Source organism: Danio aesculapii, chromosome 2, assembly GCF_903798145.1.
Source record: "Danio aesculapii chromosome 2, fDanAes4.1, whole genome shotgun sequence".
Lineage (NCBI taxonomy): Eukaryota > Metazoa > Chordata > Actinopteri > Cypriniformes > Danionidae > Danio > Danio aesculapii.
In genome coordinates this window covers 19,998,700-20,025,773 of record NC_079436.1, presented here as the reverse complement: position 1 = coordinate 20,025,773, position 27,074 = coordinate 19,998,700, and the positions used below count along the sequence as shown (strand labels likewise).

Here is a 27,074-nt window from a genome sequence, read left to right as displayed (position 1 = left end):
TTAGCTTAGCATAGTTCATTGAATTGGATTAGACCATTAGCATCCCGGTCAAAAATAAGCAAAGAATTTCAATAATTTTCCTATATAAAGCTTGACTCTTCTGTAATCACAGTACATCCTGTATCCAGAGATTGGCTGAATGGATTCAGTAATGGTCAACAGTTTAGCTCTATGGGAGTTGTAAAATGAGCCTATTTCCAAAAGAAAGTTGAGTTATCCTTTAATGTGTTTTTTAATGTTGTCTGTAGATGCTCAAACTCGAGCACACTGTGTGTTCCTGCTTGCCCTGCTGTCAAAGAGTGTGTGTGGTGACTGGAGGTCGTCAGTTTACCGTTGGGCCCTGCAAAGTAAGAGTGAAGCTGAGCGGGCCAGTGCTGTCAGAGGCTTTCCCATTCTGCTGCACCAGCTAGGAGTCAAATCCAACAGCCTCATCCATGAGGCCCTTCTGTAGGTCATCAACAGTCTTTCATGTCAGTCTTTTCCAGTTTGATGATGAACATAATGCTTTCAATCTAAGTGCAGTAGGGTGAACTTGATTATATCCCTAAAATTAGTCATCAAATAGGCAGATTTCACACATACAGGTCTCTCACACACATACATACATCTAAACGAGCACGTTTCATGCACAAACACAACTTTTAAACTTGACGAAAACAAATTACATAAGAATAAATAACAAAACAGGATTTAATTAACAAACAAGTTAAGCAAATAGATTTTTAAAAAATGAAACTAAGAACTGAAACCAGCTCAAATGTTCTCAAATAAAATATGTTGTGGTAATACACAATCGTTAGTCATTTGAGACCTCACACTTTATAACAGCACCCCCACAATGCTCTCTCTTGCCTTCACAAAAAAGGTTATTTTTCTTTCATTTCTATCCATTATTAATATCCTATTTAAGTTTTAAGGTTCATTGACTGCTTCTTCAAATACACGGAATATACTTATTTGTTTTATTTGTATTTAATTCGATGGAATAAGCATGGACATGGACATTTTTCAGAAAATAGCCTATTTATTTAATTTTAAAATATGTTTTATTTATTTAGCTTATATAGGCTAATAAAATATATTTTATTCATTTATTTCAACTATATTAAATTACAACCTGTATTTTACCATTAGTTTTTTCTTTAACAGTATATTGATAACTAATCAAAGAACATTTAACTGGGCTCTGTGAAAAGTTTTGTTTGTAGGCCTACAGTCAAAAATGTAATATTAGAGTCATGGCTGTGGCGAGTCGGCAATACAGTGTCTAAAATTAAAGTATTTCTCTTATGAGAAAACAATAAACACACTTATGCACGGCACAGCATTGTATTAGATTTTAGCAAATATGAACAAAACATGGAGAAAACACCTCAACCTTCCACGGTGAAACAGCCACCCATGGGCGTCGAGTCCTCCACCCTCAGAACTGGCCACTACTGAGAATGAAGCTCGGCTGCCGCCTACTGATAATGTAGTTCCTGAGTCAGAGAAATTCCCTGAGTGCTGTGGCTAACCACAGCTAGTCATGGCATTTTGTTCCCTGAGATGCGCATTTCTAAAGACCACATCTGTATGTGTAAACTCATTCGTTCCTGTCTGTTTGATGACTAGACTATTGTTAGATGTCTATTAGATTTTCAATGACAGCCAAATTTAGATTTAGGGTGTCCGCGGGGTCTTAGAAAGTCTTAAAATGCCTTAATTTTTAAAAACAAAAAAGTCTTGATGAAAATCCACACTGAAATATTGCATTGTAAGTTTTTAATCATTTTAATCAGGTCTTCATTTTTCTTTGTCCATGTAAACGTACCCAATTGGGACAGCATCCATCCAATCACCAATTGCAAAAGTTTTATTTATTAACCAATATTGTTCAGTTATCTACCTTTGAATAACATTTGTTTAAAACTTTTCTGTGTATTTATAGCGCCCTGGTGAGGGTAGTAAACTGGACAAACTGTTACATACATTTTGTTTATTACAGTTTTTAACATATATATTTTTAAAGAAAAGTTAAGTTGCAAAAACGTTCTATATACAACTAGAGCAGTAGAGTTTGCTTGTTTTGAGACATTATTATCATAAACGAGAATTAAGTAATTAGAATTTTTTTCAAGTACAATTCTACTAGGGGCAAGTCAAAATCTTTTCCACTGGCCCAACTGGCTTGTTAGAAAAAAAACGTAGCATTTAGTCCTGTATATGTCAGAAATTTAATTCATAATGGTTTTAAAAAGGTCTTAAAGTGTCAAATTTGACTTGGTGAATCTTGCAGAAACCCTGCTTTGTTTTAGCCAAGACGTCAATGTTTAGATGTCTATTGGACATCTGTTAGACTTCTTTGAAACACATAAAAATGCCTGCTAGGACTTAAGCTTTTTTGGAATGACCTAAAATAAACTCTGGACAGACTTTTGAAGTCTTAAAGTGTTTTTTTAAAGACTCATATTTAATGTAGTTTTGGTTAACATTATCATCAATAATGCGTTTAGGAACAGACTTCAGGACAGCTCAACAGAAGTGAAGACTGAGCTGGCCGGTATCACAGGGCAGCTGACCTGCTGTTTGTCTGAAAGCTCACAACTGCGGTTCCCTCAGGAGACCATGCCATCCCATCAGCTGCTCTGCGCTGGTCTCAGTATTTCAGACTCTCATTCCTGTCAGACCTCCTCCATCGGAGCCTCCATTCTCACCCCGTTCCTTCAGCTGCTTAAACCTGCGGAGGACATGAAGGTTAAGCAAGGTTAGTGGAAAGGGTTTAGCTATTTTAAATTCTTTTGAAGATGGTCCAATAAATTGCTCATTTGGCATGAATGAATGAATGAATATTGTGTTTTTATTCTTCTGGTAAAGTATACATTTGCTCCTTCACAGCATAGGTCTCAAACTCAATTCCTGGAGGGCCGCAGCTCTGCACAGTTTTGCTCTAACCCTAATCAAACACAGCTGATCCAACTAATCAAGGTGTTCAAGACTAATGTGGTCACACTGGGCTTTTCCCATAGACTTCCATTCATACGCACGCGAATGCGTCAGACCGGAAATGCAGGGTCATGCGTTAAATTTCGCAGTTCACTGCGGTGCAAAGTTCAAGCTTGGTGAACCTGCGAAATCGCATCACTTGACTGCGTTTGACCAATCGAGGATAAAAAACAGGACCTCTCTGGACAGAAATTTAAAACATGGTGCAATCGCTCGCTTTTTTAATGTCCAAACATCTTGTTTAATCCCGCCCCTTTTCGCAGCGCCGTACGACAGAATTTCCCACACACACAAACTCTGGTGTGATCGCAGCTTCATAGAGACTATTAAGCAGGTGTGAACTGGAAGTGGTTGGAGCTAAATTGTGCGGTAGGCTTGGGCAGTATCCAAATTTTGATACTGTCAAACCTCCTCCCAATTTTACCTCGGTATCCGGTATTACCGTGATGTAAGGCGCAGACAGCGTCACCGAACTGTTGGCTTGTGCCTAAACCATTCAGAAAATGAATACCGTACATGCGACCTTTGGTTCGCGATCACCTGTTTGTCTTGTTCGTTTTAGAGATCTGTGCAGGACGCTCTCTCTTATCATCACACACACACACGCACACGCACACGCACACGCACACACACACGCACACACACACACCCACACCCACACACACACACACACACACAGAGCACCAAGCGACACACAGCATCATGCTCTCTCTCATTCACACACATACATAAAGGGCATCGCGCTCCCGTTCAAATTACACCAGAGTTACCGACCGCTCCCGCGCTTTATTCGGAAATTTATTCCTGCACCGCAAGAAATCAGGTCGGGTCCTGCGGCTCCCGCGGTACAGCAGCGGGAATGCAGACCTCTAGTTCGTATTTACCATGTCTCCCTTCTTGTTCGGTCGAAACCGGAAATACTGCCAAAATGCAGAGGTTGTGTTCTTTTTTGAGAACAGGTCACATGGTGCACGACTTGCCATCTTACCTCACCTTTCTCTCCTCCACACTGTCTCGTGATGACAATCACACATACGCATTTTTAGGCATTAAATAAATAATATTAATTATTTAATACTTGTCTCCTATTTAAGTGCATTGTTTTTTTATGATGGTATAACGGTATTGAAACTGACACCGTTGCTATTTTTAGATCCCGTGGTATATCATATTACCGTATTACCGCCGAAGCCTACTGTGCAGAGCTGTGGCCCTCCAGGAATTAAGTTTAAGACCATTACTTTACATTGATCAAAGCATTGAATTATTCTGCTAATGCTTTTTTAGCTCACCAAATGAGTCTTAAGTTTTGTCTTTTGAAATGGCAGCTTTTATCAAGAACATACGGCACTTGTTCAAGCATGTGGATCTGGGTAACAGCGACCCTGATACCAAAGCTTTGGTCAACGCTTTGGTCAATCTCATTGAAGACCCTGATCAGGAGGTCCGAATAATGTTTGGCCAAAACATCAAGAACCTTCTAGAGTTTTGGAATGGAAATGGGTTCCTGAAAGAGGTATAGATTTTAAAGTCTAAATTATATTAACACGCTGTAGCCATCAATGTCATATCAGTTAATTTACTCAATCGCCCTCATGCAATTCAACATGCAGATGCTTTTTTTTTTAGTAGAACATTAAATTTGGCATGAAATCAAAATTCGCTGCTCTTATTTTTTATATTTATGTAGTAGCTTTTGTTATAAACCATGTATCTTTACACTATCAAATATCATAACCTTCCCTCCCTTGAAACGACTTCTCTTCTGGTCACATGGAATGCCTTTAAGAAAGGGCTATCAGCACATGTCTCGTTTTTGCTCTGCTTTTGTCCATTCATCAGTCATCCTTCATTTTGTTATCAGCAACTGTTTTCCAATGACCCAATCGGTTCTCGAAGGACTAAACCATGCACTGCACAAAATCATTTTTATTCTCATTTTAGGACCGTTTCAATTTAATGTACATCACATTATGAGAAAAAAAAAAACAATCTATTTATCACAATCTATTTCATGGCAACTTTAAAGATTCCTAGATAAAAAGCCAATTTAATTTTTGAACTATCCCTTTAACAATACAGATGCAGTCATTTTGAGCATTTTTACAATTAGAAATTTATTACATTTGTTAAAATAAAACCTATATAGCTATAGTTCCTTGACTTTTCATAAAAGTGTGTATATTTCATTTAGACATGTCTTAACAATATTTTTAACTGCTGTGATTAAACTTTGCTAAATGCACAAATCTGAGGTACTGTGCTACTTCGGGTGTGTTTTAGTAACTCGTTCACAACTATAGGCTATATTGCAAAAAAGATTGTATTGTTAGAGTAGTGATTAGGCCCACACTGAATCTGCACCTGCAGTAATCTACACATTTTACCCCATTATTGAATCTAATTAATTATTTACTTAAATAAATAAATGTGTGTAAATATTTATTTTTAGTTTTACTTCGTTTTAATGCAATACTATTAATTTCAGTAATATTATTGAATAAGTTTTCCCTTTGATGGGTTGCAGCTGGAAGGGCATCTGCTGTGTAAAAACACATGCTGGATAAATTGGCGGTTCATTCCGCCATGGCGACCTCAGATTAATAAACGGACTAAGCCGAAAAGAAAATGAATTGAATAATATATAATTGTTTAGATGATTCATGCACAAGGCAGTTTGTAAAGTAATATTCATTGTCTTTTAGTAGATATATTTGTTTTCCAAACAAGTTGTTTTGATTGGGTTTGCATTGTAAACCTTAAATAAAAGTTGTAAAATTTTGTAAAAGTTGTAACATTTCACATAAACTACTTTTAAAAACAAAAATTCTGTGCAAAAATAGCTTAAAAGTCTGCAGATTCTGCATGACCCTGAAATTCATAAAAAACGACTGCAGATATTCACATTCGTATTAATTCAAAAATAGAAGCTTTGAATTTCAATATGACGTGACAAAAAATCTGTTCTGTACAGTGTTATATGAAAAGTCAGAATGACCACTATGACCATTTCAGAATTCTGGTAGTTCCAGTGTTAAGTGCTTTGAGTAAAAAAAAAAAAAAAAAAACTCAAAATTAAGGCAACAAACTTCAGGACATTTTTGAGTTTACTCAACTTAAATCGAGTCAAGTGCAGCAATTGGGTTGAAAGTTGAGATAATTTTTTTTATTTTATTTATTTATTTTTTAACTTTGTGGTTTAGCAGAGAATTTTGTACAAAATGTCTTATTGATGGATTATGATTTTGGTTTTTACAGCTTCTTGTGTCCAGGCTAAAAGAAGCATACACAAATGCAAAGACGTCCAGAAGCAACGAACTGAAAAACACACTTATATTAACTACTGGAGAAATTGGGAGGTATTACAAAATGCTGAGTGGCATTTTTTTGTTTGTTTTTATGCATCCTGTTTTTATGCAATTGTTATGCGTGTTCATATGTTTCAGTAATAGTTTTCTTTCTAATGGTTCTTTTCAGGGCTGCAGAAGGAAACCTGGTGTCATTTGCTCTGCTTCGCCTCCTGCACTGCCTGCTCTCAAAGTCCAATCCGGTGTCAGTAGCAGCCTATACAGAGATCCAGGCTTTAGCCACCTGTAGAGACCTCAAACTACAGTCCTTCTTCAGCCAGTACAGGAACCCAATCTGCCAGGTCAGTGTACCTTTTTGTGAAAAATGTTAAACCGTCACATGGTACAGACTGGCTCTATTAAAGAAACACTCATTTTAGAAGTCACCTAGAGTTAAAAAGTTGAGTGTTATCATTTTTAATCCATTTCTCTGATCCCTAGGAGCACTTTTAGATCAGCTTAGCATAAATCATTAAATCAAATCGGACCATTAGCTTCTTGCTCAAAAAATGTAAAAAAAAAAAAAGAAGTGTTAACATATTAAAATATTGGTCCGTTAGTTAATGCGTTTACTAGCATGAACAAACTATTAGTACTACATTTATTACAGTATTTCTTCATGTTTGTTAATGTTAGTTAAAGTTATTAAAGTGAAATGTTTACTCGAATGTTATCAAGCACAACTTTGGTTTTTAGTAATGCAGTATTTAATGTTAAAGTATGATTAATAAATGCTTAACAAGATTATTATTCATACTTAGTTAATGTTAGTAAATGCATTAACTAATAGACCATTATTCTTAAGTGTTTCCACAAAATGGTTTCAGTAATTTTCCTATTTAAGCTTAAAGTTCCTAGTTACTATTTAAAATATAGCTCCTAGCCATGTCAACCTTGAAAATAGCAACTTTCAATTTTGCGTCTGTCTTACTGCACAGTGTAACTACACAAAATGCAAGCTTTAAATAAGAAAATTACTGAAACCCTTTTTGTTTCAAGGGATGCTAATGGTCTAATCTGCGTCAATGATTTATGCTAAGCTAAGCTAAAAGTGCTCTCGCCAGACTTGGAGATCGACTGAACAGATGCAAAATGGCAAAACTCAACTGTTTAATTCTAGGGGACTTGAAAATCGTAAAATCAGTCTAATTCCAAAAAAGTAGAGTGTTCCATTAAAATTTGCACATCAGCAGTATATCAATTAATAGGGTATATGCAGAGCTAGTGTTTCTTCCCATACCAATAAACTTCCAGTGAACCGTTAATGTGACTTTTTTCAATTTTATACAGTTCCTTTTACAGCATTGATGTTGTAATGTAATTAAATATAATTCGTTAAATAGACCTCAGCTTTCATTTAGTTGTTGAAGCATAAACCGAGATGAAAAACCGTTTACATGCACGTGCCTTTCAGGATCAGCATTCGAGTGCAGAAACGCCATTAGAAATACTGGAGTAAAATCAATTTATATATTTTAAAGACTTGGCGCAGATGAATGTAATTTAAAGCAGTACTTTTTGTGCATTCTGAGACCCACTTTATAGCGTATATCATTTAGGAAGTGAAGATCGTTGATTAAAAAAAAAACAGACCTTAAACGCAAAAACCCAACAGTCAACTTTATCAAGTGAAATGAGTGTAGTTAACTCAAAATTGACTGAAAGTTAATTCTACTCATTTGAAAAGAGTTGAAGCTAATGAGTCAATTAAATACCTCATTACTTCAACTTAAATGGAGTAAGTTCACAGTACTCAGATTAGTTTTTTTGACTCAAATGGTTTGTGGCAATTAGCTTCCTCAAACGGTTTGAGTTGCTTTAGCTTATTGGGTTTTACAGTACTCCGTTTGTTTGAGTTCTCTTAACTCATTGGGTTTTACAATACTCAAATTGCTTCATTTACTCAAATGGAATAAGTTCACAGAACTCATTAGTATTATTATTTTTTTAACTTAAATGGTTTATTGCAGTCGGTTTCATCTCAACTCTTGGGGTTTTACAGTGTAGTAGTTACTACTACTCTAGAATCTAGTTGTTTTGCTACTACTCAATACTGGTATTCAGATTAAAGTGCATATTAAAGGCTTAACTAGGTTATTTAAGTTAACTTGGCAAGTCATTGGACAACAGTGGTTTGAGCTGTAGCTAATCTGAGAAAAAAAAAAAAAAAAAAAAAAAAAAAAAAAAATATATATATATATATATATATATATATATATATATATGGGGGCTGATAATATTGACCTTTACATTTTTTTAACAATTATTTTGATTTATTTAATAAAAACTGCATTTATTTGATCTAAACACAAGACAAAAAGAAAATATATAATAATTATATATATATAATTCTGTAAAAATTCCTTTCTTGAAAATGTCCATCACTTGAGAAATGTATTGATAGAGTTAATTCATTATTCATCCTTGAATGTCTGTGTTCATAGTCAGTTGTAAGCTGTTTATTTCTGTCTAAAAAGTTGAGTTTGTTTTGATATAAAAACAAGTGAGTTTTGTGGTCAGTCATCTAGTATTTGTTTTGTTGCAGTTTTTGGTGGAGTCTCTGCATTCACGTCATGTGACGGCTCTGCGCTGCACACCAGATCAGAGCAGCGAGGCTCTGCAGGAAGAGGCAGCCCATCAGAGAGAGCTGGCACTGGACATCCTGTCTCATGTGGCGCATGTCTTTGACTTCCCTGACCTTAATCGTTTCCTCAATGTAACTTCAACATCTCATTACCAGATTTGCCATGATCAGCCTATGATGTAACAGAAGGGTTTTAGGCAAAGATAGTACAATAAATCTCAGCATAAACACCAAAAAAAAAACCTATTAAAGCCTTTTGAAGAAAAAAGGCAAATATTGTGAGCCACTTTGAAATGCTCCAATGAGCTATGGTCAAGTGTGACTTTCATCACTAATTTCAATTAAGTAATGAGCTTATACTGTCTCTATTTGTTCACAGCGGACATTACAGGTCCTTCTGCCTTTTTTGGCAGCCAAAGCCAGTCCAACAGCTTCCGCCTTGATCCGCACCATTGCCAAGCAGCTGAATGTCAACCGCAGGGAAATGCTCATCAATAACTTTAAATACATATTCTCACATCTTGTGTGTTCATGCTCCAAAGAAGAGCTGGAGAGAGCCTTCCACTACCTTAAGGTGTGTGTGTGTGAGAGAGATCTTTGGATGATGAAATCAGGAATTAAAGAAAAATAAAAAAGTAAAAAAGACAAATATTTAGATGAGTGGTATTAGAAGATAAATCTTTAAAAAAAAACTATATTAAACCTCTGAATGTTAATTTGATATTTATGTATTAATTAATTTATAGTTTTTTTAATCAATGAAAGTTATTTTGACTTCATTTCTGATAACTCTTTTTTTAATTAATTGATTTTTTTCTTTTTTTTAAACTTGGAATGAGACCGAATTGTGCAGAATTAGACCTCTAAATAATTTGTTATTTTTATTATTTATAATTAATTAATGTTATTTTGAATTAGTTTCTAATTACCTGTTTCTTATTATTTTTTAATGAGGAGATTTTCTTTTGGCACTGAAAAAGACAGAAATTGATTTAGCCATAATTGGACCTATGAATGAATGAACATTTTTTTATTTATTACATTTTATTTAGACTTTTTCGTTGTTTTGGCACTGAAACAGACCGAAATTGAATTAAGCAGAATTCGACCTGAATATTTATTAGATTAAAAAATATATAATTCATTTTATTTAATTAGTTAAATGTTATTTTGAATTAGTTTCTTATTTTAAAAAAATAATGAACATATTTTGTTCCCCTCTTTGGCACAGAAAGATAGAAATACAATTGGGCAGAATTGGACCTATTTATTTATTTATTTATTTATTTATTTGTTTATTTGTTTGTTGAATATTATTTTGACTAACCACAGCGTCCAGATACTTTTTACATATGATGTGGGAATGTCCGGAGGTGGAAAAACTTTGGGTTCTGTGCTGGACAATTTTTTTAACTTTACAAAAAAAAGTTTCCTCAAAGATCCTGTATTGTTATTGTTGAATAATAACTCTCAATTTTCCTTAAATGCAAAGACCCGTACGTTTTGGTTGGCTGCTTTAACTGCTACAAAGATAATGTTGATACAGAGGTGGAAACCCCCTCATCATCTCTCTGTTAAGCACTGGTTGCATTCAGGATTGGACATACTGAACCTAGAACTGTCATCAGCACGGATCAACCATGCCCATGCTGAAAAAAATCTATATATCTGACATTAACACTCATAGAATAATATGAAAGTCAAATTTAATGTAATTTATTTAGCTGCTTGGTCTAAACTGCAGTTATTCTGTGTTTCCTGATGTGCATATAAGGGGGTGGGGGGATGGGGAATATATATGGGATAGTAGCTGTTAAAATATTTTTTCTATCTGATTGTAAAAAATGTATATTTTCGTTTTTGAAAATAAAAACTTACAAAAAGAATATTATTTTGACTTAATATCTTAAATTGTTTAATGAACTGGTTTCTTATTTTTTGGCACAGAATGAGACCGAAATTGAATTGGGCAGTCTGCTGAGACAGGATTTCCAGGGTCTTCATAATGAGCTGCTTTTGCGTCTTGGAGAGCACTACCAACAAGTTTTTAACGGACTTGCTATTTTAGCTTCTTTTGCCTCCAGTGATGACCCCTACAAGGGCCCAAGAGAAATCACCACCCCAGGATGCATGGTACAGCTGCCCTAACAACGATATTTCTCAGTTTAAGGTCTATGAATAACTGCACAGCTTTAATCACAGATTTATTTAGTTTTGTTCTAGAGAGTGTGATGTGATGAGAGTTACATGAGTCTGTTGTCAGCTTTCTGGCACGGTCATTGTTCTGGAAATAATGCAGTCTGTTGGTGTATGTCTCTGCAGGCAGATTATCTGCAGCCCAAGCTTCTGGGCATTCTGGCTTTCTTCAACATGCAGCTGCTGAGTTCTAGTGCTGGAGAGAAGGAGAAAAAGAAAATGGTAAGTTCTTAGACTTAAATTTTTTATATTTATATATTCGATTTCTTATAAATATTTGATATATATATATATATATATGTATGTATGTATGTATGTATGTATGTATGTATGTATGTATGTATGTATGTATGTATGTATATATATATATATATATATATATATGTATATGTATGTATATATATATATATATGTATATATATATGTATATGTATATATATATATGTATATGTATATGTATATATATGTATATATATGTATATGTATGTATATATATATATATGTATGTATATATATATATGTATGTATATATATATATATGTATGTATATATATATATATATGTATGTATATATATATATATATATGTATGTATATATATATATATATGTATGTATATATATATATGTATGTATGTGTATATATGTATGTATGTATATATATATATGTATGTATATATATGTATGTATGTATATATGTATGTATGTATATATATATATGTATGTATATATATATACATATATACACATATATACACACACACATATATGTGTGTGTATATATATATACATATATAAATGGCCACTTTCCCCTTTTCTCAGGCTCTGAACAGTTTAATGTCGTTGATGACGCTGATGGGTCCAAAGCACATCAGCTCAGTTCGAGTGAAGATGATGACCACACTCAGAACTGGCCTGAGATACAAGGACGACTTCCCAGAGCTCTGCTGCAGGTGTATTTCTCATTCACATCAGTCTAAATGCATTGAAGAGGACGTGTGAATAAACAGCCAAGAGCATAAGAAGTGTCAGCTGCATGAGAGCACTGCAAATAAGAACCTGATTGTGGTTTAATTAGCGCAGTAAACAGCTGGTTACAATGTTTAAGCTCTGCAAGAATTATCTGCATCTAATATGCATTCAGATCTGAGAATGAAGGGCAGAATTGCAATTTGCTCACCAAATAACAAGACACAGATATTAAGGCTTTTTAAAAAAAATCTCGCTGGTTTACAGGACGTGGGACTGTTTTGTGCGCTGTCTAGATCCGTCATATCTGGGTCCTCTTCTGAGTCATGTTATTGTGGCTCTGTTACCTCTCATCTCTATCCAGCCTAAAGAGACGGCGGTGATCATGCACTACCTCATAGTGGAGAACAGGTATGGGTCATTTCTGTTTTTCTCATTTTGCCATAGGCTGGATTTGGCATCGTTTTTCTAACGAGGCATTTCTGTGTAGACCTGTTCCTCTAAAGTACAAATTTCAAGATTAAATTGGCAGCATTGGATAGATGAAACTTTATTTCTAGTCAAAAGTAAAAAAACATCTATACAATGTACAGTTGAAGTCAGAAATATTAGCCCCAGTTTCTGTTTAGGGCTTCACGATTGTGGCTAAAATGAGAATCACGATTCTTCTCAAGATACGTGTAAAATAAAGGTTGATGTGTGTAGGCTATTATTATTGTTATTTCTCAAACATATGGTAAAACAAAAATAAGAATATTAAGCCTATGTGCAGGTCTACTGTTGGTTAAAATACTATCTTGTATAGACTTGGAATGAAGACCTAAACTTTAAATTTGTCCTGGTTGCTAATTCACAGTAAAGTGATGACCGTTATTATTAGACCATTTTCTCACTGGTAAAATGAAACCTTTTTGCATTATATTCAACATTATAAAGGCTAGAGTAGTTATACTGGGACAGTAAACATTCATACACAAGTTCACTATCAAGAAAAACATATCAAATGTTTGTCGTAATCATAACTCTAAAATGTAATATGATCATTTAAATCATATAAAAACATACATGGAGATCATACTTCACTCGCAGCTCTCAAATGATCACTTGGTGCAACAAACTGAACGTTATTTACAGCTTCATTACCTGTTATTCACAGCATATGCAGGTTCTGTTGACTAAAGTAGACATCATTTGTGAGCACGCGTGTCTACTCAGTAGTAAACAAACACTACGTCAGCTCATGTGGGATTTCGCGGCCGTGAATACATCATTACATTAAGACAGAAATTACATTTTTGGGTGAATTATTTCTTATAAATAAAGTATGTGACACTTTTAACACCATTTGAATGTGTCCATATTGCTAAGCAACAGTTAGGGTAATTAAGCAAGTTATTGAATAACAGGGGTTTGTTCTGTAGGCTATCGAAAAAAATATATAGCTTAAGGGTGCTAATAATGTTGATCTTTAAATGTTTTTTTTTTTATTTTATTAAAAACTGCTTTTATTCTAGCTAAAATAAAACAAATAAGACTTTCTCCAGAAGAAAACATATTATATGAAATACAGTGAAAAATTCCTTGCTCTGTTAAACATAATTTGGGAAATATTTAAAAAAGAAAAAGAAAAAAAAAATCACAGGAGGGCTAATAATTTAGATTTCGACCCTATGTCTAGTTAAGTTTTATTCACACATTAGCTGAAATATCATAGACTAAATGATCAATCTTGAGTATTAAAAATCAAAAGCGGCGCTTCCACAAATGTGCCGAACTGTTCTCAGCAAAGTGTGTTTCCATGTGAGCCGGGAATGATGCAGCAATATTACAATCTGTTCTCAGAATTCTAGACACAAGCTGCATTTTCCACTCTGGTGCTGATAAAGGAACTCTTTGGAATGAAATAAACATGCATCAGTCATTGCCTTGGTAAAATAAGTGCAGTGTAAACAGCCAAATGGAAGATGATCAGATATTTCTATTTTTGGAACTCCTTTTTGTTATGTTCACTTGGTTGAATAACAAAATTCATTCCATTGTGGCGACCCCTGATAAATAAGGGACTAAGCCGAAGAAAAATTAGTGAATAACAAAAATAAATAAAAAATTATGATCTTCCACCTAGCAAGCTATATATAGAAACAGATCATGTTTTGCACGTGCACGTGTTAAAACAGCATCATGTTTGTTTGGTACACATGCATACTGAACCGAAATACTCCCACATTTTGGGTCAAATATGCTTATTTGTTTACTAACATTGGGCCTCATTCACCAACCATTCTTACAAACAAAATTGTTCTTAAATCTCACTTTTCGTGAAGATTTTTAACTAAGAGTGTAATCTACATACATTCCACCCAAGTGCAATGCATATTTGAGTGGTAGTAGTTTGTTCAAACTTTATCTTATGTCGTTTATGGTCATGTTTAGCTTTGTTCATCTATGAACAACAACAAAAATGATAGTATTTGAATGTATGTTACACTTAAGTTAATGAATGTGTAAGTTAAATATAATTTACAAGTATAAATAAGCTCCGGTTTTAGGTGACTTGGGTGGGCTGAATTGTCTGTAGTGTGGATGGTAGTCTATGGGTGTAGCCCAGTGATGGGTTGCAGCTGGATGGACATCTGCTGCGTAAAACATGCTGGATAAGTTGGCGGTTCATTCCGCTGTGGCGACCCCAGAATAATAAAGGGACTAGGCTGAAAACAAAATGAATGAATAAAGTATAAATAAATGATTTTTTAAATATTATATGAGTGAAATCACCGTGCTTTACCAGATACGTTTTGGTGCTGTGACATAATTTCTTTGAATGAAAAGTAGCAAAGAAGGTCCGGACTCAGTGATTTATTAAATAAATCATAGATCATTTTCTTTTCTCCTGTGATTTATTTAATTAAAGTCTAAATGCATCTGGTTGTTGAAACCACTAATGTAAATTCCAGAATGTTAAAAATGACCTTGAGAGATCGTGTTATGGGCTGAATGACTCTGATATAACAGCGCTAATGTAGCACGCAATGGCAACACCACAGATGACAGTTTGGGATGTTTGTTTTGTTTTATTTCAATTACTTTTTCCATAAAATTAGGATGGTAAATTGTAACACTTTATTTTGATGGTCTATTTGAGTATTAGTAGACTGTCTACTTAATATCTGCTGATACTGCTCCTTCAACAGACTTTTAACTGACTATAAGAAACTTTGCAAGTACATGTCAACTTACACTAACCCTAACCCCAACCTAGCGGTCTACTTATAATCTAATGAGCATTAGTTGGCATGCAGTTGTAATGTAACTTAAATTCAACAAACGGACCATCAAAATAAAGTGTGATCTGGTAAATTAATATCAAATGTCAACATTGAAAAGAAATACACATTATGCCTCTGTGACGGAAAAGTTATAGAAAAATATAGTGATTCATGTACTTTATAAGGTGTTTTGTATTTGGGAGAGTAGGTCATACAGTACACCTATGAATGTAAACACTTTACGGTTTTGAGTGATGTCTGGAAGTGTCTATACAACAAAAATAGATTCATTAATTATATATTAATAGTAATTGCACAGCCTGCCTTGTGTGCTTGTGATGATGTTTTACTAAAGCACAAGGGAAGTACAAAGCCTACTGTAGCTTACATATAAAATAATTTATATGTCAAATGAGATACATAGCTTATGTTTAACACATTCTCTTTGACATCCCCACTTTCTTTTCGTGCAGCTTTAAGAGGTCATGGCCCTTAATGGAACATTTTAGGGCATTCATTGGAAAAACTGGCATGTGCTCTCTGTTAAGAAGAAATATGATTCACCATTCTTAAAGAAACACTTTTTTTAAAGGCTAATTTTACAAGTCTCTTAGTTAAACAGTTGACTTAAACAGAGCTGATTTCTTGTTGTGGCATGGTCACTTATAGCTTAGCTTAGCATAATTAATTGAATTGGATTTGACCATTAGCATTTCGTTCAGAAAAGAGGTTTGAAAATGTTCTATTTAAAACTCGAATCTGCCAGAGTGTTCCTTTAAGAACCCAGGTGCAAACAGTTTTGATGCATAATAACATGTGAATCTGGCGTGGATTGTTCTTTGGACGTTTCTTAAGAACAATTTAATCAAACCTCTTAAGAAGATATTGATGATGAGGCCTGTTGACATTTAAGCATCTCCAAATATTATAGAAACATATAATTATGTTATGTATTTGGTTAAAATCCTTTATTCACCCTTTTTCATCTAGGGAGGAAGTTCAAGACTTTCTTCATGAAATCTACTTCCTTCCTGACCATCCAGAACTGAAAATCATTCACAAAGTCCTACAAGATTACCGTAAGGTACAACCTAAACAAATAAATCGAAGCATAATAAACAACGTAAAAGTTGAGCGTTTTAAAATTGTGCAAGACATTTTTTTGACTCTTTTCTTGAACAACAGCAAACCTCAAAGAGCACTGACATGCAGGCAGCGCTGCAGCTATCTATGCGGGCCATCCAGCATGAGAATGTAGACGTACGCATCCACGCACTCACCAGCCTGAAGGAGATGATATACAAGAACCAGGTCAGACTCCTAATAAATCAATCTCTTTATCTTAAGAAGTTCATCAGCTTGATTGTTCTTCCTTCTTTGAAAAAGTGGAAAGTGAAATGAATTTGTTAAAAACTGTGAGACTGTACATCAGTAATAATCATTTTAATGATAATAACATTACAATAAAGCAATAGTTCACCCAAAATAATCAATTACTCACCTTCGACTTCTTTCATCTGCTGAACACAAAAGGGAGATATACCGAATAATTTTGGACAGCCATTGACTTCCATGCCAGCCATTGATGTCAATTGAGGCTCCAACATTCTTCAAAATATCTTATTTTGTGTTCAACAGAAAAAAGAAATTTAGAACCACTTGAGTGTGAGTAAATGGTGTGTACGTTTTCATGGGTGAACTATCCCTTTAAAAAGCAGGTTTTGATAGGCAATGCATCATGTGACAAAAAGGTTGAGTGTGTGTTTTGTTTGTACAGGATGCTCTGCTAAAGCATGTTTTGGACAGTGAGATGGTGGAGCCGGTGATCTCTCAGTTAGTGACGGTGTTGCTGCGCGGCTGTCAGGACGTCAATACTGAAGCCAGGCTTTTGTGTGGGGAATGCTTGGGGGAACTGGGAGCCATTGATCCTGGTCGCCTGGACTTGTCACCTGCTGACACTCAGGGAACCGGCTCCACGTTTGTGGTGAGACATTGCTCGGAGAGTGTTGCAGTCAAAATATTGACTTTCATGTTGCAAGGGATGCACATTGTCAAGTAAGGAATATAGATGACCAAGCATCGCAATTTGGAATACAAATAACGTTTTAAATTAATTACCTAAATAAATTAGGTTAGCCATTGTGTTAATAAAATGTGCTCATAATTTGCATGAGCTGCTTTTTAACTGTGTTAACATACAGTAAGTGAGTATAAAGCATGCAGGAGCGTAACAATATGTTTTTAGCTTAAGCAAAGGTAAATAGCATTTTATTTACATAGTAAAGATTGGGAAGTATTTTACTTTTCATTATTCAATATCTGTGTCTGAATTTTATAATACAACAAAATTACTGCAGAAAGGCAAAAATATTGCGATGTATTTTTTTCAGCCCTAATGAAAAGTTTATCTTTATGCTTTTAGAGTGGGATTGATGATCCAAACTTTGCCTATGAGCTGCTGACGGAGCTGACCAGGGCTTTTCTGGCCTATGCAGATGATGTGAGAGCTCAAGACGCTGCTGCGTATGCAATGCAGGTATGCTATGAGAGCTTAAGCAATTGATCAGGTTTTGCACACTAGCTTGTTATGTGTTTATTTCACAGTTTAAAGGTTATAAATAAAATGATTACAATATAAAACTGATTATTTGAAAAAAAAAAAAAGGCTTACTTAAGTTAACTTACTTAAACTTACGATTGAAGTCAGAATTTGTAGCCTTCCTGCGAATTTTTTTTTAACATTTCCTAAAGGATGTTTAACTAATATCTAATTATTTTTTTATTATCATATTTACTATGATTATCTACATCTTTTTTTGCAAGATACTAGTATTCAACTTGAAGTGCAATTTAAAGGCTTAACTAAGTTAATTACGCAGGTCATTGGTCAACAGTGGTCTGTTTTGTAAACATTTCAGGGGGTCATAATATTCAGCAGTTTTTACATTTTTATTTTAATTCCAACCAAACTAAAACAAATAATTTCTCCAGAAAAAAAGGAAATACTTTGATAATTTCTTGATAATTACTTTGAAATCCCTTGGGAAATATTTGTAAAAAATAATTACAATTTCACAGGAGGTCTAAGGATTTTTCCTACATTAGTGTACAGGTTTTCTTTTAGAGACTCTTTTTCTGCTCTAATTGGTCAAATGGTCCTGTCTTTATGTAACTGATGTACCACTTATTGTGCATGTTAAAAAATGCAACATGTAGGCTAACAGTGACCATCTGCTGATATTATGTGAATTTGTTACAAACATAAACAGGCTTAGAAATATGACTTGTAACAAGCTGACATTTCAGAAATGTCATGGATTGGTCAGGCTCTCACGACCCCCACTCACGAAGATCACCATCACCTGACTTCTAATGAGCACACAGCTGCATCACATTCACGAGCACCAGATAAAAGCACAGCACTCCAGTCGCTCATTGTCCGGGCTCGTCTCGACGAAAGCGGACAACTGAGCGACCACTCAGCGTAGTCATCCTCAGCTAAAACAAACGATTTACTTACCTGTTCTCTTTGTATTCCTCCTAGTCTTCCTGGTCCTCCCGAATCGTCCTGTCTTCCAGTCCTTCCAAGTCTGTGTCATCCTCTGTCAGCTGTATCTGGTGTGTGCTGTCCATCCTCGTGTATTCCTGTTACCCAGCCACGGAGGAAAAGACCCCAACATCATTCCTGATCCTCCTGGCTATCCTTCATGTGCTCCTTGTTGTCATTTAATAAACACCCTAACGTTTCCTTACCTCTGTCTCCTGTCCGCTTCATAACAGAAGCCCGGACCATTAACGACGACAACATGAGCACCCCCGATCACCTTCAAGAGCTGGTGGACCAGTTGAAGCGGATTCTACAGCCACCAGCTCCACTTTCCAACGCACCACCAGCACCGAGCACTTCCGCCTCCACAGTTTCTTCTTCGGCCCTTCCTTCCAGTCCCATGGCCCGACCAGCGCCCTACTCAGGCGGAGCGGGGGAGTGCAATGGTTTTCTGTTACAATGTTCCCTCATATTCGAAATGCAACCTTCTCTATATCCCACAGATAAGTCGAAGATCGCCTACATCGTATCTCTACTCTCTGGACCTGCACTTAAATGGGCTGAGACGATCTGGAACCAAGCCGGGCCGGTCATGAATTCCATCACTACCTTCACGGAGTATTTCAAAGAGGTGTTTGGACGTTCTGATGGGGAAGTAGCCGCTGGAGAGCAGCTGTATCATCTAAAGCAAGGTACTCTATCTACACAGGAATATGCTCTCCGGTTTCGCACTCTAGCAGCTGCAAGTGGATGGAATGAGAGATCGTTGTTGACCACGTACCGGCTCGGCTTGGAACCCACGCTCCGAATCCAACTGGCCACATTAGATGATACAATGGGTCTGGAGAGATTCATCCAACATTCTCTCCGATGTTCCGATCGTCTCCGTTCCTATCAACAGGACACCATCACCCCCTCGTCTGCACTCCTCCAATCGCCTGAGTCAACAGCCTCTCCAGAACCAGAACCCATGATAATAGAGTCTGGAAGACTGACATCAGCGGAACGACAGAGGAGGCTGACCCGGGGTCTGTGTCTATACTGCGGTGTCAGTGGACACACCCGTATGGAGTGTCCCCTTCGTCCCATTCGGACTTCAGTGAGTGTATTCAGTACGAATATTGAACAATGTAAACCACTTACTACCACCGTACAAATAACTACTGCCTCTATTTCTCTCCTTGTCACAGCCCTCATCGACTCCGGGTCAGCAGGGAACTTCATCTCCCAATCCCTCTGTCGTCAACTCCACCTCCGTACTGAGGCGTCCTCGCATATATACCAGATACAACCGATAACCCAGTGCACTCGATCTTCGACCCGTATCCATCGACAATGCGAAGACATCCTTCTTCAAGTGGGGTTGTTACATCAAGAGAGGATTCAATTTCTGGTTCTGGAGGGTGCAAATATGGACATCATTCTAGGGCGCCCGTGGCTGGTGAAGCACGATCCCATCATCTCTTGGGGCACAGGAGAGATAAAGAAATGGGGATCTGGATGTACACCTGCCTGTTTTCCAAATCTCCCTCTTCAAGGTCGGAACCCCATTTCTTTGTTTGCAACATCGGTCGAGAGCCCTCCTGAGAAGCAGTCTATCCACATTCCTAAGGAGTACAGCTCCTTTCATGATGTCTTCTGCCCCAAGAGAGCTTCCCAGCTACCGCCGCATCGGCCATGGGACTGCGCGATCGACCTAGTTCCAGATGCCCAGTTGCCAAGAGGTAGGATCTACCCGCTCTCGCTTCCAGAGAATCAGGCAATGGAAGATTACATAAGGGAGGCTCTGAGTCAGGGGTACATACGTCACTCAAAATCACCAGCCGCCTCAAGCTTCTTCTTTGTGGCCAAGAAGGACGGAGGGCTGCGTCCATGCATCGACTACAGGGTCCTAAATAACGGTACAGTAAAATACCGATATCCCCTTCCTCTGGTACCAGCCGCTTTGGAACAGCTCCGAGAAGCTAAAGTCTTCACTAAATTGGACCTCCGCAGCGCGTATAATCTGATAAGAATACGTGAGGGGGACCAATGGAAGACAGCATTCGTGACCCCTACTGGCCACTATGAATATGAGGTCATGCCTTACGGTCTGGTCAACGCCCCCTCCGTATTCCAAAACTTCATTCATGAAGTCCTCCGGGAGTTTCTTCACCACTGTGTAATAGTGTACATAGATGACATCCTCATTTACTCCCGGAGTGAGGCCGAACATCGCCAACACGTTGCGGAGGTCCTACACACATTGAGAGAACATCACCTCTACCTCAAAGCGGAGAAATGCTCATTCCACCAGAAGTCGATTCATTTCTTGGGATACATCATTGACCAAACCGGTATACGTATGGATGGGAAGAAAATTGAGGCTGTTCTATCCTGGTCAGAACCCACTTCCATTAAGGAGCTCCAGAGGTTTCTTGGGTTTGCTAACTTTTATAGACGGTTTATCAAGGACTACAGCAGGATTACATCACCTCTCACTAATCTCCTCAAGGGTAAACCCAAAGGACTGGAGTGGACCAAAGAAGCAGCCGCAGCCTTCCGCCTTCTTAAGAAGGAGTTCACAAGGGCCCCACTCCTGACTCATCCTGACCCAAATCTTCCTTTCGTGGTGGAAGTGGACGCATCCACCACCGGCGTCGGGGCAGTATTATCTCAACATCATGATACACCGCCCCGACTGCATCCCTGTGCCTATTTCTCTCGGAAGTTGAGCCCGGCGGAGCAGAATTACAGCATAGGAGACAGGGAGCTTCTAGCAATCAAGCTAGCCTTGGAGGAGTGGCGTCACTGGTTGGAGGGAGCCAAACATCCGTTCCAGGTGATCACAGATCACAAAAACCTCCAATACATCAAAGAGGCCAAGAGACTATGTCCACGTCAAGCCAGATGGTCACTTTTCTTCTCACGTTTTGATTTCTCCATTTCCTATCGTCCAGGACCCAAGAATCTAAGAGCAGACGCTCTCTCTCGTTTACACGAGCATCACGATCATGAAGAACTCCCAACGAAGATTCTTCCCGAACACATCTCCATTTGTCCGATCACCTGGAACGCTCCTCCAGTCGTGCCACTCCGGAAGCCCCTGCTCCGCCGGGATGCCCTCCTCATCGGCAGTTCATACCACCTGAACACCGGGTAGATCTGATCCACTCCTTACATACCTCGCTAGGCACTGGACATCCAGGGATCAACAATACTCTCTCGCTAGTATCCCAACGCTTCTGGTGGCCAAACATGGCAAGGGATGTGAGGCAATATGTTCAGGGCTGTAAGGACTGTGCCCAATCCAAGAGCCCACGTCATCTACCCGCTGGAAAGCTCCATCCCTTGCCGATTCCGAACCGTCCCTGGTCACACCTAGGAGTGGACTTTATCACTGACCTCCCTTCGTCAGAAGGTAATACCTGTATTCTAGTCATAGTAGATAGATTCTCAAAGTTTGTCAAACTAATCCCTCTGAAAGGTCTTCCCACAGCCTTTGAAACTGCCGACAATATCTTTAATCAAGTCTTCAGGTCATTTGGTATTCCAGAAGATATTGTGTCGGACAGAGGTCCACAGTTCATCTCACGTCTATGGAAAGCCTTCTTCAAGCTCCTAGGTGTGGCCGTCAGCCTCTCTTCTGGATATCATCCCCAAACCAACGGGCAGACAGAGAGGAAGATTCAGGAGGTGGGACGGTTCCTGAGGACCTTCTGCAGTGGTCACCAGAACTCCTGGAGCCAGTATTTGGGCTGGGCAGAATATGCCCAAAATTCACTACGGCAACCCTCCACCGGACTCACGCCATTCCAGTGCGTCCTGGGCTTCCAACCACCGCTCTTTCCCTGGGATGGCGAACCATCTGATGTCCCCGCAGTGGATCACTGGTTCCGGGAGAGCGAGAGAGTCTGGGACGAGGCTCATCAACATCTGCAGAGGGCAGTCCGTCGAAGCAAGGTAACCGCCGATAGGAGAAGGTCTGAAGAACCCAGATACACACCCGGACAAAAGGTGTGGCTATCCACCCGGGACATACGCATGCGACTGCCCTCTCGCAAGTTAAGTCCCCGATTTGTTGGTCCCTTCACCATCGTGGAACAGGTTAACCCCGTCACCTACAAACTACAATTACCCTCTCACTACCGTATTCACCCTACATTCCACGTATCACTCCTGAAACCCTATCACGATCCTGTTCTTCCCTCCACAGAGCCTGACCACGAAGAGGAACCCCCTCCTCCACTGCTCCTAGAAGAAGGAGCCGTCTACGCAGTGAAGGAGATCTTGCGTTCCCGACGTCGTGGTGGCCAGTTGGAGTACCTGGTGGACTGGGAAGGGTACGGCCCCGAAGAAAGGACATGGGTTCCCAGAGCTGATATTCTCGATCCTAGTCTCATGGTGGAGTTTCATGAGAGCCACCCTGAGTTCCCAGCGCCTAGAGGCAGAGGGAGACCACCACGGCGTCGGAGGTGTCGGCCCTCAGGAGCGGGCCCTGGGGAGGGGGGTACTGTCATGGATTGGTCAGGCTCTCACGACCCCCACTCACGAAGATCACCATCACCTGACTTCTAATGAGCACACAGCTGCATCACATTCACGAGCACCAGATAAAAGCACAGCACTCCAGTCGCTCATTGTCCGGGCTCGTCTCGACGAAAGCGGACAACTGAGCGACCACTCAGCGTAGTCATCCTCAGCTAAAACAAACGATTTACTTACCTGTTCTCTTTGTATTCCTCCTAGTCTTCCTGGTCCTCCCGAATCGTCCTGTCTTCCAGTCCTTCCAAGTCTGTGTCATCCTCTGTCAGCTGTATCTGGTGTGTGCTGTCCATCCTCGTGTATTCCTGTTACCCAGCCACGGAGGAAAAGACCCCAACATCATTCCTGATCCTCCTGGCTATCCTTCATGTGCTCCTTGTTGTCATTTAATAAACACCCTAACGTTTCCTTACCTCTGTCTCCTGTCCGCTTCATAACAAGAAAGTTGTTTTATGGCCCGTTTCCACTGAGTGGTACGGTACAGCACGGTGCAGTTCGTTACGCTTTTATGGCCATTTCCACTGTCCACTGTACCGAACTGCACACTTTTTCGGCACCCTTTGCAAAGGGTATCAAGGGTACCAAAAGGCGGAGCTAGATGCGCAGCTGAACGCTATTGATATACAGAGATACGTCATTCACTTGCGCAACAAGCAAATGTTTTAAATTTACAGACGAGACATTACACCATAAAAATATTTACATATAATAACGAGCCATGGTCGACCGGAGCTCAAACAAACCTTGTCGTCGTCTTGATGAACAGTCACAGAGCCAAGAAGAACAAAATCTGCTGTGCCCTGTTGTTTTTCAAGCCTGTCTAAAAGTGCGAGCGGTTTCACTTTGTTGAAGCTTATATTAATAACGGGCTCGTGATCACTGAAGCGCTCTGAAATTAGATCTTGTCAGAAAGGAACAAACACGAAAAAACAAAGGAGAAGCCGGAAAAAACTGCAGCAAATGATGCTGTCTGCAACGTAAAAGATGAACAAGCCATGTTTAACTATTATCATCACCTTTTGGACTATTATGATTTCGGAATGACATAATTACTTTCTAACAAGAGGCTACATGTGCTGCTGAAGATTAAAGACACATATGAGAGGTTTGCACTGACTGTGGGCTATGTTGTGTGTTGTTTTTGAACCTAAATAAAGACTAAATGTATGCTGTGTGTAGTTTTTCTGTAAGTGGTAACATATCAGAGACTGTAAGGGTCTGTGTGTTCAAATATGTTGCAGTTATTTATTTATTTTATATAATTGCAGTAGGCTATTTCGCACTGTCATTGATCTGCAGTTATAATCAAAACATGTTCATAGAATAGTTAGTAATAAACATTTATACAGAAGTATTTATTTGTATAAAGCATCTGTCAGCGCCGACCACTTATTGTGCAGTTCTGTGCACCGGAGACCTCTTCGGTTACTGAAACAGCTTTGGCTATCAGTAATGAAGAAATTTCTAAATTAGAAGCATTGCCACCACAGCCATGGAACATCCTATCTTACACATCGAATGAGAACATTACAGAGGTTTTCAAAACCATGTTTCCTGACTCCCGAGATTGTAGCTACATTCTCGGGTGTAAGCAACAAAACTGCATATATTACTAAATTCAGATCGGCTTACAACTAATGAACTGACTGACCTGGTCAATAAGGCCAATGGGTTTGTGGTTATGTTTGACAAGAGTCTCAATAAGATGAAGAAAAGTAACCAGTTGCACTTTTATATTCGCTACTGGGTGGGTGACGATTAAATTTAACTGATAATTAAAATAAAATGGTTTATGTAATTCAAGTAGCCCACTTGTACATAACTATTTTCTAGAGTTCAAAATTTATACAGATTTGACATTTTCTCCTTCTTCTTTTGTAGAAATGGGTACGAAGTTGGCATAGAATTTCATTTGAAATGGTTTTAAAAAGGTCTTAAAAAGCCTTGAATTTCATTTGGAGAATTCCAGGGGTACCCTGTTTAAAACTTTGCAGACCTTTACACTGCACACTACATGAATGGTAAAGTACAAAAAAGCATGAAACACTTTAAATTACTGTGAAGTTAAATCAATTTTTTTTTTTTTACAATTTTAAATTTGATTTATATTCAGCATTTTTGTGGACCTAAACATCTAATATTTGAAATTGTAAATATTATTGTAAATTGTAATGTTTCTGTAAGTTTAACTACAAAAATGTGATTTTGTGAAAAGGTTTTATTTGCACAGTGATCTTTTTTCAACTACTATCCTGACATGAATATTGCAGTGTTTTTAGTCATATTCATCGATCTTAATGAACACGGATCATTTGACAACATTGTCTGTACATAAAAACCTTTCAGTACTTTATTAATTACTGTACATTGTTTTCATGTTAACTAACTAAATGTAAAAATGTTCTTTAATCAAGATAAATTACGTTTCCAGATAGCAACTGACACAGATAAATGAATAATTGTCAGTGGCGTTCTATTTCAGGAGCTTCTGTCATTATTCGAGTGTCGCGAGGGTAGGACTGACTCTTCAGGTCGCCGTCTGTGGAGAAGATTCCCAGAGCAGGTTCAGGAAATCCTGGAGCCACATCTCAACACCAGGTTTGGATATCATCATTTGGAATAAAGCCACGGTCACACTGCATTTTTTTGCTCCATTGACTTCTATTCAAATGCATGCGAATGTGCCAGACTGGCCTGCAAATTTACATCATGTGAATGTGAGAACAGTAAAAGAGATCAAAACGTGACCTCCTTGTACAGAAATATAAAATGTGGAGCAATCGCTTGATTTATCTGTGTCAAATTATCTTTGTTTTGGAGCACTGAATTTTGCAACCTCAAACTTTACTGTGACCGAGGCTCAACTATTTGTCATGCTGCTTTTCTGGCCTACATCTGCATAAAACTGACTCACTTTATTCATCTGAAGGTATAAGAGCTCTCAGAAGGTGGTCAATTGGTCCAAGTTGAAAAAGCCGATATATCTCAGCAGCCGCGGAAGCAAGTTCTCTGATTGGTCTGCAACATGGGCGGGATATCTCATCAGTAAAGTAAGTCCAAATCCACTCGTTCTCCTGGAATCTCATATACTGTACACATAAAAGGCTAGCTCTCTCTAATCCATTTTGTGTTGTAGGTTAGACATGAACTTGCTGGGAAAGTGTTCAACTGTTGTAGTTTCATCATAAAGCATGATTATAAAGTGACCATTTACCTGCTGCCGCACATTTTGGTGTACGTGCTGATTGGATGCACTCAAGAGGAGCAGCGAGAGGTACACTTGCAAGCTCTGTTTATTTGATATATTCTGTATTCTTAAAACAAGTGTCAGAGGAAGTGTGATGTAGGGCTGGGGAATTCATCGAAGGCGATTTCATGCGCATTTTGTCAGTAAAGCTGGTTCTATGAAACCGACAGCATGTTCTTTCAGATGGAGCAGCATTCACTACACTGAGTCGTAGTTTACTGATTAGCTACACAAACATCACATTCATAATCGAAATTGATTTAATCAGACAACTATGAAATTGAGATGATTGTTCTGTGATAATGACCGCTGCTTGCTTTACATTTCTGTGAACCTTGACTTTGTGTAGTAAAGGTTGCACATACAAATACCACATTTTTTACCATTTTAGCGATATTAATAACATTTGTA

The 27,074-nt window shown here is 38.0% G+C and overlaps 2 protein-coding genes across 2 annotated transcripts in view; one reads left to right on the top strand and one right to left on the bottom strand.

Moving 5' to 3' along the window:
- The window catches only part of LOC130242337 (uncharacterized), a 136,005-nt gene extending 116,281 nt beyond the window's left edge, over positions 1–19,724 (bottom strand). The window contains exon 1 of the mRNA XM_056474428.1: positions 18,866–19,724. The gene's annotated coding sequence lies outside the window, so the exon portion shown is untranslated. The remainder of the gene's footprint in view (positions 1–18,865) is intronic.
- The window catches only part of atr (ATR serine/threonine kinase), a 71,560-nt gene that overhangs the window by 11,228 nt on the left and 33,258 nt on the right, over positions 1–27,074 (top strand). Inside the window, exons 9-26 of the mRNA XM_056474359.1 lie at positions 249–447; positions 2,496–2,746; positions 4,314–4,501; positions 6,244–6,344; positions 6,463–6,634; positions 8,878–9,048; positions 9,296–9,490; positions 10,864–11,049; positions 11,239–11,334; positions 11,933–12,063; positions 12,347–12,490; positions 16,336–16,429; positions 16,531–16,656; positions 17,123–17,329; positions 17,768–17,881; positions 25,899–26,014; positions 26,346–26,466; positions 26,553–26,690. Of these exons, the coding sequence (XP_056330334.1) occupies positions 249–447; positions 2,496–2,746; positions 4,314–4,501; positions 6,244–6,344; positions 6,463–6,634; positions 8,878–9,048; positions 9,296–9,490; positions 10,864–11,049; positions 11,239–11,334; positions 11,933–12,063; positions 12,347–12,490; positions 16,336–16,429; positions 16,531–16,656; positions 17,123–17,329; positions 17,768–17,881; positions 25,899–26,014; positions 26,346–26,466; positions 26,553–26,690 (2,750 nt within the window). The remainder of the gene's footprint in view (positions 1–248; positions 448–2,495; positions 2,747–4,313; positions 4,502–6,243; positions 6,345–6,462; positions 6,635–8,877; positions 9,049–9,295; positions 9,491–10,863; positions 11,050–11,238; positions 11,335–11,932; positions 12,064–12,346; positions 12,491–16,335; positions 16,430–16,530; positions 16,657–17,122; positions 17,330–17,767; positions 17,882–25,898; positions 26,015–26,345; positions 26,467–26,552; positions 26,691–27,074) is intronic.